Raw genomic sequence first — 15,221 nt, 5'->3', positions numbered from 1 at the left:
TAATAGTACTAGAAAACATTGTAAAAATTCATGATACAGTAGTTGTAGGTATAAAATATGATTAAATTTAATAAAGGACAATGATATTAAAAGTAAGTTTAGATATTTGAATATTATGGCATGTAATAGTACTATATAAAATGGTGAAAATAAAAATAAAATAATTTTTTTTGGGTTTATGACAATTTAGATCACATGTGAGCTAAAGTTTAAAAGTGAGCCAAAACATAAGTGCCAAAATAATAATTACTAAAAATCTAATGGGTCAAAGTGCAAATCTCAAGACTTGTCATCTTCTCCAACCCCTTGGGGCTTAAATAACGCCTAACGAATCTTGCGCCTCGCACCGACTGCTTGAGGCATTTTACTTAACCCCCGCCCCAGGGCGAGTCTCAAGGCGCGCCCCATGCCCCCATTAACGCCTTTCAAGACGGTGGGTTAACTTTGAAATCAACTAGAATTAAGAAATAGGTATCTTGGGATAAAGAACAAAGTACATCAAATTATGCATAAAAGCTACAAGCAACTCTCTCTCAAGTCCATAAAGTATCCACCAGCATTCGGCTCTTCATTGGTTGAATGATGGAATTGATTATAACAAGTTGCAATTAATTCGTTAACAAAAAAAAATCCAGATAAGGGACTGGATGAACCTTGAAACAACAGTACCTCATTACAATTTCCCTAAAGCAAGTTAAATACTTTATGTTTGCATCCCTCTAAATCATGATAAACAAAGAGAAAGAAAAGAGTGGATTTGAAAGCTACCAAAACAGTAATGCGTGTTACCACATAAGATATTAAACTTTATGGTGAAAAAGTTACATAGTTTTACCAAAGTTTTTTTTATTGAATTTTTGTAACATTGAATATGTAAAAAGAAAAGGCCATTTTAATATATATTTATTTAGTTTTCCTAAAGGTGGCGAAAAGTTGGTCCAAAATGAAAGATTTGACTTTAGGATGGTAACGGACGCAGGGGCAAGGGAGGGGTCCAAAATGAAAGATTTGACTAAAGGATGGCAACCCTGCCCCGCTCCGCTTTCCCCGTGGTGCTAATAAAATTTTGTTATTTGATTATTTTGTTAATAAAATTTTAATACTTGAATATGTAAGTTTGGATGCACAATAATAAGTTTGGATGCATAATACATAATTTTCATTCAAATTTTATTTGCGTATATCTCAAATATGGGTGCACTCATTTATATCTATAAAATTTGTGTTAATTTTACAAATTTATTTTATAAATAAAATTAATATGTATATATATGATTTTGCATCCAAGTGCCAAATATATTAGATTGACTTTTAACACTTTACAAATGGGATTTAAAAGACCATTTTGTCTATGGTAAGACAGATGGAGAAATTGAAAATTAGTAGCCATTAGAAGTCTAAACTTGTAATAGAAGATCAGGGGCAGTTGAGGAATTTAAGCTTGAATGACCTCTAATGAATTATTTGATCAGTTAATAATTCATTATAATAACTTATAGTGAAGTTGGTATGGACTAATTAAATCACATAAAATTTAAAGAAGTTTTCTTACCACACTCCAAGATATTTATGACAGGATTATTGTACTTGTGCTTTGTGTACACAAGAATCTCTCGAAGCCCTCTTGGATAGACATAGAAAACATTTACACCCGTCTGCAAAAACCATTTTTAATGAACAATGATGGTTAAGGTAATTGAGAAACTTCGGTCTAATTCCGAGGGGAGACTTTGTTTTGTCTTTTGTCCTTAATTAAGGTCAATGAAATTTCCATTGCTGGTGCGCCAATAAAATGCCCATTCCTGTCGGCTGCAAAAACCCAAGAAAAAAAATATAAAAAAGGGGTAAATCAGCTGGACATTAACAAGAAAACAAATCTATTTTTTCACATCTCTAATTGATGAAAAACCTTGCAAAAAAAGATCTTACGTGGCAAACTCTAGGCCAAGAGATGGAGAGTCTGAAAGCATCCAAGCCATAGAATTTCATAAGTTGAATGTCCACCTACATTTCAAGTTGAATTTCATTTGCATATGAAATTAAAAAAAAAAATCTTCTATCATTAGAGCAAAAAAGAAAGGAAAAAACAAAATCGTTTTCACTAATTTGTAAAGTTTTCTAGGATAATTGTTTTCAGTTTGGATTGCTGAATAATTCATTTGTAAAGTGTTTGGATAATCGTTTTCTAGGATAATTTGTAAAGTGTTTGGATTGCTGAATTATCCCAAATAATATTCCGTTTGTGTCATGAACACATTTTTTAATCTACCTTTTTATATTATCAACTACTTTTTTATTTCACATACATCACATCGCAAAAAGTATTACAGTAATTATTCCAAATAATATTTCAAATAATACTCTATCCAAACGCATTTTCCAACAAATGATATTTTTTAGTCTTTTTTAGTTTCTCAATTTAATTGTCAATTAAAACAAGTTTATTGATCTAGATGTGGGGTTCACGTCTCCTTTTATTATAATATTTCTCCAATTTTTCATTAACGAACGAGTATGGTTTTTCATGCGAGACCCCATATTACCACAGAGGGTATCTTTTATCGAGATAAAAAGGTTTATGAATATACTACCTTGTGACGGTAGTAAAAGTCATCCCCAACATCCCCATCCGATCCATCAGTAATTTTACCTGCAATGAAGTAAGAAAACCACGAAATTCCTTGTCTACCTTCCAACTAAATCCCACTTTATGTTCCTCAGACTTAGGAATTCATTAACAAAAGAACACAATTGTTAATTTTGAAGGCTTACATTTTTTTCAGACAATATCTTTTACTGTATTTTAGTATATCTTGTTCTGATTGCATAATAATGAACTTGTCATGTTATCAGTTGGCGAACATTTTGGATAATATATAAATCTAATGCATTATGGAGTAGGTTCATACCATTTTGATCTGTATACAATCCATTTATACCGAGGTTCTAATACTTTTCATGGCATGACAATATAATGAAACGAAAAAAATTGAAAAGATTAAGTTGCTGTATCTATTACTATCAAGCAAACGATGAGGCTGAAAGACTTCTTAGTGCTGAACCCACATCTGCAGAACAGGTTCCAGACAGATAATGGCCGACATTTTCTAGCCAGGTACTCTGATTATTATATGGTTACACATCCACTTCCCCATACTTGGCATGCAATAGACTGCTTTATATGGAATTTGGTATCAGGTCCATTCCTGTTTACGATGGCTGACGCATTACAAACATTCTGCCATGGCACCAAGTTGAGCATGGTCGTGTGGAATGTAAGTGATGGCATCACAAACCAATTGTTTACACTCGCTAAAGGCTGCAGCCTTCATTGCCCAATGCAGACTAGTTCTAAGGAATTGCAAAGCAGTTGTATCCTCTTTAAATTCAAGTAGCATTCTTTTCGGTTCCTGTGGACAAGTCCAAATTTGAAATTTTGAATGGACCAGCATGGAATACTTGATTTTATGCAAGACAAATATTGGATTCAAGTTGTCAGGGAAATTGCATCAAGCACTTCATAAACATAATAAGCATGGTGCTAGTAACAACGCCTTCATGAATAGCTAAACAAATTAGTCTTGTTTAATAAATCCCGAACCCAAATAGATTAATGATCACTGATTCATATAAATTATTCCTATGATGCTCGACCTGTGCTTTTTTACCTGCTGATTTGAGGTACAATTTTTTTGTATGACATCGTCAATGAGAAGGTGCGTGAAGAATGCCATTGAGATTGAGCTTGAGCGTCTTCTGCTGCCAAATAGGGGTTTCCGCTGCAGGCCTTGGTATTGGATCAATAATTAATCAGTTCTCGAGGGTTGACATGAGATGGGGTGGTAGTTTCATTGTTGTGTGATAGCATGGAGGAAGTTCAGGAACGTCTGGCAAATGAAGTTATACTAGTCTTAAATTGTCAGATGAGCTTTCACCTAAATTTTTCTTGATAAAACAGAGGTTAATGGCCGTAGAACAGAAGTATATTTGGAAATTCTTTTGGGTCAGTTTTTTGGAGAGTTGCAAGAAGGGAGAGGTGTCCATGAGCTAACCATGGATTTAATATAAACGGATATATGTGATTTTTATGGATAATTCATATAAATTTATTTAATTTAATAATTTTATTTTGATCAATTATTTAAAATTAATACTATAAATTCATTTAATTATGAATTATATGGAGGAATAAATGGATCTCAATTCAAATTGTCATCTCTGCTATCAATCATCTTCAGAAACCCCCAACAAAAAAAAAAAAAAAAACCGTGAAAGAGAGAAAGGTAGAGGCCTGGATATTTGTGCGTGTAGGTCTCCCAAATACTGAGACCTTTTCCATCAACAAATGCTGCGCCTTTTTTTTTTTTTTTTTTTTTGCGCCTTCATTCTGAACAAACAGTTGGTAACTTATCTGGCCCTTGGAAACAGATTACAAGAACACACGTGGGAAGTGAAAAAACCACATATTAAAGTAGTGGATACATGACTGGTCGACTTGATGTGGCTTAGATTTGGACCATTAATTTTGTAATGAACAATACATTTATTATCTAAGCATTTTATTATTATCTTCTACCAATGCCACTTTCCAATTTGGAAACCAAATAATCACATCAAACATCGATTTGCTGTAGTGATATTAGACGTGAAAGAGCATACTGGTTTTTTCACCTAATGCTGTAATCGACAACTTTTTGCTCATAGTTTTGGTCTTTGGCAAGGTTTGCATAGCATATGAGGAAATATTACCATGCACATAATTATTTTTCATATGGAAAATCAAGTGCATCACAGGAGCTTGTCAAAGCTTTCGATTCCTAGCTATTGAGGACATTATTTTGCAATTATTGGCAAATATATATATATATACACACAATCATCTCACAAAGCATAAGCGATCTGTGTTACTTGAGGAATTGCTTCAACCAAAGGGCTGAATGCTTGGGGTACCTCTTGAGTTTATTCTTGAAGTCAACATAAGTGATGCCAAACTTCATTGTGTAACCTGAGCCCCATTCATAAGTGTCTAAAAACGTCCATGCGAAGAATCCTCTCACATCCACGCCCTTCCTGCAAAAGAGTAACAAAGTGTTTGAGGAGATCTCTTTCACAATTTAATTTGATTCCTTGACGGTTGGTAACCAAATTTCTGTGTTCATTTAAGGGTCCTCTTTATTATTATTATTATTATTATTATTATTGAGTGTGTTTCGACAGAGTATTATTTGAAATAATTACTATAATACTTTTTGTGATTTGATGTATGTGAGATAAAAAGTAGTTGAAAATATAAAAAGATGGATTGAGAAATATATTTATGATGCAGGCAAAATATTAATGGGGATAACTTAGCCTTAGAATGTGTGCGCCTCTAGACCAAGTACTAAATGTTAGAATATTAGATGTTAAGAAAGTTGACCAAGTGCGAAGGAAACTGTTATCTATCCCATTTGGATAGCTATTTTGTTGTAAAAAATATACTGTAGCAGTTTAATGTTTGTGAAATAAAATGGCGATTAAAAAAAATATAGTCATAGAAAATGTAAAATTTTCTTTTTTGGAAAACTACAATCCAAACAAGACATAATTCACCAAAACTTAAACATGGTTCACCAAATCAAGTGTGGCAACTTGAGAGAAAAATTAATGAAACAAACTATTAGCTAACTATAATAGGTTACCTTAGTATCTGCTTACTGAAGAAAAAAAAAAAAAAAAGGAAACTTTACCATCTCAAATCTACTATTCCACCTATATACATTAAGAAAAAAATCAAAATAGTGATATTTATCTAAAAAAGCATCGATAACTTATGGCGTCATCTAATGGGGTGCCTGTCAAATAAAAGGACTACATGTATTCTGAACTTAATTTATTAGTGAAAACAAGTGAAAATTTTTTAGATAAATATCGAAATACATAATTGTATTCATGCAAGTTAAGAATCAATTGATGTCATAAATTTCAGGAAGCCTGAAGAAAACAACGAAATTTTGAAGCTGTATCATGGACTTCTGATTGCATTAGACCTTGACTGAAGATTGACACAATCGAGAAACATTCTATACATTTGTAGACTCTGATTTGTAGGAAAGCGTGATAAACGACTCTACAGTTAATGTGGAAACAAGAAGAGTACTCACTCAATGGCTGCCTTCAAGGCCTTGAAATGACCACTGTAGAATTTTATCCTATTTGTATCATGGATCGCTTGCTCAATACTACTGATATTGGCTTCAGCAAGTCCTGGTCATTGTGCAAACGAATTTGAGTTATTGAAGTGAAAAAGTGAACATGAATCTTGCGCTAGAAAGTACTAATTATTGTCTATTTAGTTTTCTTCCTCACCATTCTCAGTAATATAGATTGTTGGATTGTGGTAGTTTTTCTTCAAATAGACAAGAATCTCAGTAAGCCCTTTTGGATAAACATATAAAAACCCTGCTCCTGTCTAGAAATCACCACAAACGAGTGAAGGAAATATAAACACAAAAGTAAATTGGGTTAACGTCAAGAAAAGAAGAGTTTTCTTGCTAGTGTTATAATATATATGAGATGGCATTATTTCTTTGATAGTCTCAAATAATCGTAGCATAAATTAAACTTACCGGCGCACCAATGGGCTTGCCGTTTCGTATTGCTGTCAAACAAGAAATAGAGGTTATGGAGGTAAAATTATATAAATTGCACTTATAGTCCCCTATATTTGGGTTAGTTTTAGGTTGATCCCATTAAAGTATAATTATTTTTGAATTTGACCCACACACACACACACACACACACCCCAATATACTATTTTGATTCATTTGGTATATTCTCTGTGTCAACAGAAAGCTACAACTGCGAGTTGATGGACATAAAAAGGCACTAAATTTATGAAAAGTCAACAACAAGCGACTAATAGTAGAAATCAGCATATTTTAAGAAACCAACCGTGTTAGAATTAAATTTTAAAATTAGAAATGAACAATAATGATAATGTTGATTTTCTAGGGACTTACATGTTATATTAACTTGAAAGTCTGATGTGTAGCTGATATTAACGGTAGTAGCATGGGGAATATCCTTAGCATAACTTGAACTATAGTAGTTCAATCCCAAGAAATCTAAGGAGCCCCTGATTAACTTTGATTGCTGTTGAGTGAGCTTTGGTAAGCGTCCCCCTAGTTTGTCACGCATGCTTTTTGGATAGTCACCAGAAGTTAGTGGATCTAGAAACCTGTCAAAACCATAGAATTGTCAAAGCTATATTTTGTCTTGCATACACTACTCAACATGTAATAAACTGAATGTTTTAGCTCAATGATATGGTTAATTATTTTATACAAGTGCATTTGCAGCAGCTAAAATTGTACTCACCATCCCAGGAAAAAGTCGACGACTCGTTGGGCAGCTATTGCATCAGACTTGGCATTGGAATAAGGCAACATCCAATTAGTTACAAGCACTATTCCTATTTGCCCCTTTTGAGATGGCTTCAGAAAAAAAAAATGCCAAATGTAGATTTATTATTGTTTCACGTGGGAAACATAAGTGATATTATTGTTGTCAACATATTCAGCAGTAAGAAGTACTTTTTTAGTATAGTAACCTTGTATTTCTCCCTGTATAGTTTAGCTGCTGCTGCATGGCTAAGGATGATGTGGTGGGCAACCAAATAAGGCTCAGTCGAAGAATCCCCAGCAGGGCATCCTTTGTCCATCCATGCCGAACATCGTCCAGGGGCTAATGAACCTATAAAGGTGGTAGAGTCATAACCACCTGTGGAAAATGACCATGGCTCGTTGAATGTGCTCCAAGACTTTACTCTGTCACCAAATTCTTTGAAACAAAGCTCTGCGAAATCTCGAAAATCATCCCTGTCAATTAAATTAAATTTGTGACAATCGACCTAATAGAAGAAGGTTGATCTAGATTATGATGTGGATGCTCTCACTCACCATTCTACCCTAAAAAAAAATAGGGCAAATTCCACTTTACCCCCCTGTGGTTTAGCGTTTTCTCACATAACCCCCCTATGGTTTCAAAAGCTATACATAACCCCCTTATGGTTTGGATTAAAGTGTCAAAGTAACGGAAATAGTCACTCGTAACGGCGTCACCTAAAATGTCAAAAATACCCTTATGTAAGGTTGAAATTTATGTATTAACCAAGGGGGGTTATGTGTATATTTTGAAAATCATAAGGGGGTTATATGGTAAAATATTAAACCATAAGGGGGTTATATGGTAAAATATAAAAATCATAGGGGGTTAATGTGTCATGTATTTATAAGGGTAATTTTGACATTTTAAGAAGTTCCGTTACGAGTGACTATTTCCGTTACTTTGACACTTTAATCCAAACCATGAGGGGGTTATGTATAGCTTTTGAAACCATAGGGGGGTTATGTAAAAAAAGGGTAATCCACAGGGAGGTAAAATGTAATTTACCCAAAAAAATAACGTATCTTTCAAAGAAGCTCCTTTATTGGCTTCAAGATATTCCCTTTTTTTTTTTTAAGGAAAAAAAATCATTAAATTCTCCATCTTTCCATCGTTCCAAACATGCTGTCCAATGTTCAGGTAGATTGCACTTACACCATACTAATGTTTAGAAAGCCGCCATATTCATCTTCTAGGGCTTGAGGAGGATCCCAATGAAAGAGTGTCACAAAAGGTGTTATGCCTGTTTCAATTTCATAATCAGTGTTAGTTTGAGATAGAGAAAGAAATAAATGGCTAATTCTATGAGTTCCTTCTTTGCTATGACACCGTATTCCTTCTAAATTTGCCTAACCCTCACTTGTTTGGAACATTAAAGACTAGACACATGCCTCAAATAGACAAGAGAATTGATTGATGGAAAAATTGAAATCCTAGTTTTTGATTATTTTTATGACTTTTTTTGGCATGCAGCAGTAGAAGGTATCGGACAAAGCTAAATAGTATCATCACAAAGAATGATTCCTTATACTAAGGGACACATCTAGAAGGTATCATCAAAAAATTGATTCCTCATACTAACGGACACAGGTAGTTACAAAAAAAAAAAAAAAAAAAAGATACAAACTACCAAAGTCTCCTCATCCAAATTGTCGGATTTGAGATAGGTACGGTTATACTTTCCTTTGATTTTTTTTTTTTATAATGAATATATTGTTACATTATTTGATTACAATTATATTATATTGCTACATTCATGAAAATGTTAGTGTATATGAACAAAGTATTCCACATTTATTTGTTACATTAATGAAATGTGATTATGTACTAAACATCGTAGTAACCACAACAATCAGATAAAACTGGACATAAAAAAGCAGCATATGCCCCAGGTTCGAAATTGACTCCCAATTTATGTCCTGTATGCAAAACTAATCTGCAATTTGTTACAACCTCAACTATAATGCACTTTCGGAAAGCAGTTGGTAGCATAGGAGTTCTAAAATGTTGAGAGCAGAATTTCAATTGGCTGGAGTTATAATCAAATCCTAATACTATAATTAAATATTGCATTGCAGAATAGGATGTCGAAGTAAATATTTATTTTGCATTTGAGAGAGAGGATACTTACCCTTTGATATTAGATCATTGATGAGATTGTTGTAAAATGCTATGCCTAGCTTGTTCACTCCTTTGCTTAGCTTTCCATCTGATCAATAGAATTACATGTTAATCATACTAAGTATCTGCATAAATTACACTGACAATAGAGCACTTACTATTATATAATTCTGGAAATAAAAATATGAAATAAATAACTTGAAAGAAATTGGTGAATATGGAGAAATAATATTATGCTGATATGCATAAGGGAGTTGAGGGAGGATTGGGTTGGGTTGTAAGGTGGAAGAAGTTATAAAAGGAGATTTTAGATTTAAAATCTCCCATTTTAAAAAAGAAAAAAGCATCCCATTTTTTTTTAAAAGGGATACTGTAGCTTGTTTTCCTGTGAAGCTCATATATATGTTCCTTGGTTTTTTTTTTTCTTTCTCCCCTACCTTTTCTTTCCGTTCTGGATTTTCTGTAGTTATGCCAAATGGATGAAAAGACAAATAGCAGAACATTTTTCTTGATGAAGTTAGAATACTGCCTTTAAAGGATTGATTAGAAGATGAAGAAAGACTAAACTAAATACTCACGATATAACTGTTATATGCATGAGTGGATAATAGATATATAAATAATTATCGTGTAATATGTTTCTGAGTAATAAATAAAAAAGAATCATCTTACGAGGCAATACTCTGGACCACGAGATGGAAAATCTGAAACCATTTAAGCCTATGTATTTCATTAATTGTACATCTTCCTGCATGTCACATTGTCTTCATCAATCATAGAAAAAAAATCTTTAAAAATAGTTTTTAACAAATAAACAAACTGAATTCAATTGTCAGTAGGATTCACCAATTGAATATGGTCAGTTGGTGTACTACAATTAATTAACTTTTAAAGGTTAGGACATCTGATTGGGCAACAAACCTTGTAAAGATGATAGAAATCATCTGCTACATCTCCATTGCTGCGATCTATCGCTTTCTCTGCAGAAATCACAAAAGAACCAGCTTCATCATGTGATTGACAAAATTTGTCATTCTTTTAATGCATCATTTAATATGAGCTACTTTTAGTTTATATCTATGAAGTTTAGCGTTGCTATTTAACAATCCTAGAGGGTGGTATGGTGCAGAGGGAGATAGAGACCTGGATATTTGTGGGTAAAAGTATCACATATACTTGGTCCTTTTCCATCTTCGAATGCTGCTCCTTCGTACTGCATGGAATAGCTTAAAGGCATGAGTATTTCAGGTAGGGATATAGCAATTTGAGTGCTTATTCTATAATAAGTTTGGAGTTGCAGTGTTTTTGGTAAAAATGTACTTTTAGGTGTAAAAAGTACTTTTAAAGCATTTGTTAAACATCAACCCATAAAATTAGGAGTAGAACTTTTAGTGTGAAAAGCGCTTTTAGCAAAAGCTCAAATTTGATGCTTTTGGAATAATTTTTATAATTTAAAAAATAAAACATTAAATTTAATCATTTTATCCTATATTATAAACTAAATAAAGAGATAAATACATTTAAAAATTTTTAAATTATACATTATCCAATATAATAAACACTTATTCAATTATGTCTTCAAATAGTATATTTAAAAGTAGTTAAACATTTAGTAAGTATTTTTATTAAAAAATCTATTGAGAAAATATCTTTCAATAAGCTACCGCAACTCCAAACAGACCCTAAATCAGCCTGAAATGTCCAGACTCAACTTGCTAGTGGAAGCAAAATCAAGGACATATATACATGAGTCGTATGCCTAATATGTACAAATTACAAATTAAATATGGCGAAGCCCATCAAAGAACTTAATGTAACAAAACTGTTAGTGTGAAATGGCAGACAAAACTAGTTTGGCAAATTGACGCGTAAAAGATTGACATATGCATGCACATTTGCTATTTTTTTTTACTGTGCTACATGGAAATTTTCTTTCTTGCTTTTAATCTGAAGTCCGCATTATTATTATTTGCATGTACAAAAACAAAATGATTGTTCACACAAGAGATTGAATTCAAGAATTGGAGGAATTATGTTGTGAACCGAGTCTCATGGATAGTGATGGAGCTAATCATCTGATTAGCTACAATGATGATCAAATGAAAAGCAGGTGAAAGTTAGTTACTGTCAGCAAGCAAGAAGTTAACAGTTTTTTAGAATAATAATGTTAGTTAATAGAGGGAATTGAGCAGTGTTTATTGCTAAATCTTCAGCCCACTTTCTATATATAAATAGAGTATTGATTGCATCTGAGGTAGCGATGATTTGAGCTATAATAACTTTTCCTCTCTGAAATAATAAAATCTTGCCATTCTCCCTCAACTTCTTCTTTGATTCTTTCCTCTTTCTCAATTCTCACCTCTTCGACTTTCTCCCTAAAATCTCTTTTCTAAACCAAATCATTACAATTGGTATCAGAGTTTCCGATCCTTGAACGGAAGCTTTTGAAACCTAGCAATTGCAAGATCTTTCTTGGTCTCCATTTCTTTCTTCCCTTCCCCTCCCTCTGTTCTATCTCTGCTCCTTACTGATTCTTTCTTCTCTCTCCTGTTCAATTTTTCCTCCTAATCCTCCTAATTCTTTCTCCGATTCCTTCTGTGAAATTCTTCAACTGACACCATTAATCCACCAACATTTTGGATTGATTTCCAGATTACGGACTTGTCAGATTTTACCAATGGATGATAACATCATCTATCAACTCTTGGAAGATCAAATCTAGAGAGGTGATCTAAACATGGATGAATTGGAGGGACAAATTGAATTACAAGCTCAAGGATTCCATGATCAGTTGGCTGCAAAAGGAAATTAAGGCTATCACGAATTGAATGTGTCAATGTACAAATACAGATGTACTTTCAATGCTATGCTTCGGGTACTCAGTCATAAATAGGGGTTCACACCATGGTTCAAAGTCGCGGTCGCGGTCACGGTCGCGGCCCGGAACGTTCCACATCGGTTTCGGCATATCGGTCGCGGTCTCGGTGAGACGCAAATTTTAAAGTATTTAATATTCTAAAAATTGTTAATAATATAAAAAAAGTATACTAAATAAAAATAATAAAAAATAGCAAAAGAAATGGTCGAGTCAATCCGTCACGGTATAATTCGACCGATTTCTCGTCTTGACTCGAGATAACTCGGAGTGACTCGGTGTGACTCGGCCGAGTCAATCCGTCGCGGTGACGTCTCGGCCGATTTTTCGGCGAGTCAAGTATCTCGGTATCGTTTCGTCACGGTATCGTATCGGCAGGGACCGAGACGGTGACGACTCGGCCGAGTCGTCTCGGTCTCGGCCGAGACTTCGAACCATGGTTCACACTAGAAGAGCATCAAAGGATTATTGGGAAAATGGGACAGCCTCCTTCATCCAATCAAGGTAGGGAAATAGTTGAAGAATCTGTAGTAGGCATTGAAGGGGCTTTTGAGAATCAAATTCTTGAAGAAACAGAGGAATCAAATTCCAAGGAGGTCCATCTTTCAACATCTACCCCAATCAAGAAGTGGACTGATGCACATTCGGCAACGGTAGAAACAAAAAAGTTTGAAGTCCTCCGTGGTGAAATGGAAGAAAATTTGGAAGGTGACTGTGGTTTTGCAATTGAAGAACACCACCTATTTGGTGAAAGTTCAAAGCTTCATTCTTCAACCATTTCAATTCAAGGGGAGTTGGAACATTCAACGTTGAGCAATGAAAGAGAATTAGAATTCAAGAATCAACTTCTTAAAATTGAGATTAGTAATTTCAATCAGATGTTAATTGAGAAAAAAGTTGGTATGATTTCTTTCCCACAATTTTCAAGTACTGACTTGGTCATGTCTTCTAAGGGAAATTCTAGAAAAGCTAGAAAATATGATGAATCATATCTAGTTTGTCAAGTAACTGATAGTCAGATTTTGGTAAATGATGAAATGTCTGTAGAAGAGAATGGTGACTATGGTGGGCTCCAAGCCTCGGAGATGGTTCATGGGAAAATAAATGGGGCAAAGTTCTGTGATGGCCCAAATAGTAGTTCTGAATTAGATGTTGAGAAGTCCCAACTTGAAGCCAGCTTTGGTGACATTAAGATGTTTGGCAATGAAACTTTTCATGAGGTCAAAAGAGAATGATATGATTCAAACTCAAGGATTGCAGAAACTGATTCATTTGTTGTTATTGAATCTGATACGGGCTTCACTCCATTATCTGATGTTGTAATTGGAAAATCAAGTTGGTGTTGGAACGATGGAAGATTTTAGAGTGAAATTGTGTCTGGATTCAAGGGAAGTACTCTAGCAGAAAGTTTCATTCTTGAATTTGTTGATCCCAATAGAAACCGAATCAAGATGAGAAAGATCAAATCATTGGATTTTGTTGATACTATTTCCACGGGAATCAATCTTAGGAAAGTAATAGGAATATCATCACGTGAGCGGGAACTTTCTGGTTTGCATAAATGGGGACAAGACATTCTTATTGAAGTTCATGGGTTGCCAAAGATCTTGATAGTTGCAAGAACTTGGCCTGCAGTAGGAGGTTCAATCCAGGGTTACAAACTTTTGAAACAAAGTTTTCTGTGGGATCCAGGAGGCCAGGATTTTCTACTAGGCTGCAACTTCCCAAATTGACCACAAGCCTTTAAAAAAAATGATGCAGGCTGCTCCCTTGGCCATATTCTTTTAGGCCAAGCCATATAGTATCATTACTGATCTCAATCCTTGAGGACAAGGATTCTTATAAGGGGGAACTATTGTTATGAACCGAGTTTCATGGATGGTGATGGAGCTAATCATCTGATTAGCTACAATGATGATCAGATGAAAAGCAGGTGAAAGTTAGTTACTGCCAGCAAGCAAGAAGTTAACAGTTTGTTAGAATAATAATGTTAGTTAATAGAGGGAATTGAGCAGTGCTTATTGCTAAATCTTCAGCCCACTTTTTGTATATAAATAGAGTTTGATTGTATCTGAGGTAGCGATGATTTGAGGTGTAATAACTTTTCCTCTCTGAAATAATAAAATCTTGCCATTCTCCCTCAACTTCTTCTCTGATTCTTTCCTCTTTCTCAATTCTCACCTCTTCTACTTTCTCCCTAAAATCTCTTTTATGAACCAAATCATTACAAATTAAGAAGACATTGCCATGAGATCACCAAAAAAGTGAAAAGGTAGCATACCTGATAGGCAGAAGAAGCAGTACCAAATATAAAATTAGGTGGAAAACTGCAACGGTTGAATGGAACAGTTATATTATGAATTGGTGCTTGTGCTGTAGAAATCTCTCTAAAGAAGAACAAGAAATTCAGCAAGACTAAGAGGCCTAGGGAAAGAGAAACTTGAACTGCCATAGCTGACTATTGTTAAGATTTCGTCTGTCAATCCTTCAAATAGAATGTGAAGCACTTGAACAGGCATGGCTATTTTACTAAGCTATTGTAATAGAACATTTAATTGAGTCCTTATCTACCTAGAGGTTAGCGGGTTGCTATCACGAATTGAATTCATCAATTAATGCCAGAAGTGCACTAAAGAATACGATCAAGCAAAGTACTTAGATTATTCTCACTAGTAAACTGAGAAGAATACTGTTTTAGTAGCTAATTATTTGGGGTAGATGGATGGTTGGTGTTACACATTAATGGAGGATTTTTTTGACCAAAAATTATGCGGGAGCATATAATGCAATACGAATACGA

At 34.2% G+C, this 15,221-nt stretch overlaps 1 protein-coding gene and 1 long non-coding RNA gene across 2 annotated transcripts; both read right to left on the bottom strand.

Moving 5' to 3' along the window:
* Positions 1–2,863: 2,863 nt before the first annotated feature.
* On the bottom strand, positions 2,864–4,041 carry LOC140035883 (uncharacterized). The gene is made up of 2 exons (XR_011839789.1): positions 3,669–4,041; positions 2,864–3,410 (listed from the first exon to the last, which is right to left on the bottom strand). It is a non-coding gene; the product is annotated as an uncharacterized lncRNA (long non-coding RNA).
* A 694-nt stretch (positions 4,042–4,735) lies between these two features.
* LOC113727048 (beta-glucosidase 24) lies at positions 4,736–14,911 on the bottom strand. Its single transcript, XM_027251018.2, has 13 exons — positions 14,703–14,911; positions 10,690–10,759; positions 10,468–10,526; positions 10,219–10,294; positions 9,557–9,634; positions 8,581–8,668; positions 7,592–7,859; positions 7,360–7,475; positions 7,002–7,219; positions 6,609–6,640; positions 6,349–6,451; positions 6,144–6,246; positions 4,736–5,070 (listed from the first exon to the last, which is right to left on the bottom strand). Exons 1-13 carry the CDS (start codon positions 14,871–14,873, stop codon positions 4,905–4,907), a joined length of 1,548 nt encoding a protein of 515 aa, XP_027106819.1. The 5' UTR covers positions 14,874–14,911; the 3' UTR covers positions 4,736–4,904.
* Between the last annotated feature and the right edge of the window lie 310 nt (positions 14,912–15,221).

Source organism: Coffea arabica, chromosome 2c, assembly GCF_036785885.1.
Source record: "Coffea arabica cultivar ET-39 chromosome 2c, Coffea Arabica ET-39 HiFi, whole genome shotgun sequence".
NCBI classification, from domain to species: domain Eukaryota; kingdom Viridiplantae; phylum Streptophyta; class Magnoliopsida; order Gentianales; family Rubiaceae; genus Coffea; species Coffea arabica.
This window is presented reverse-complemented; position numbering and strand designations above follow the sequence as displayed.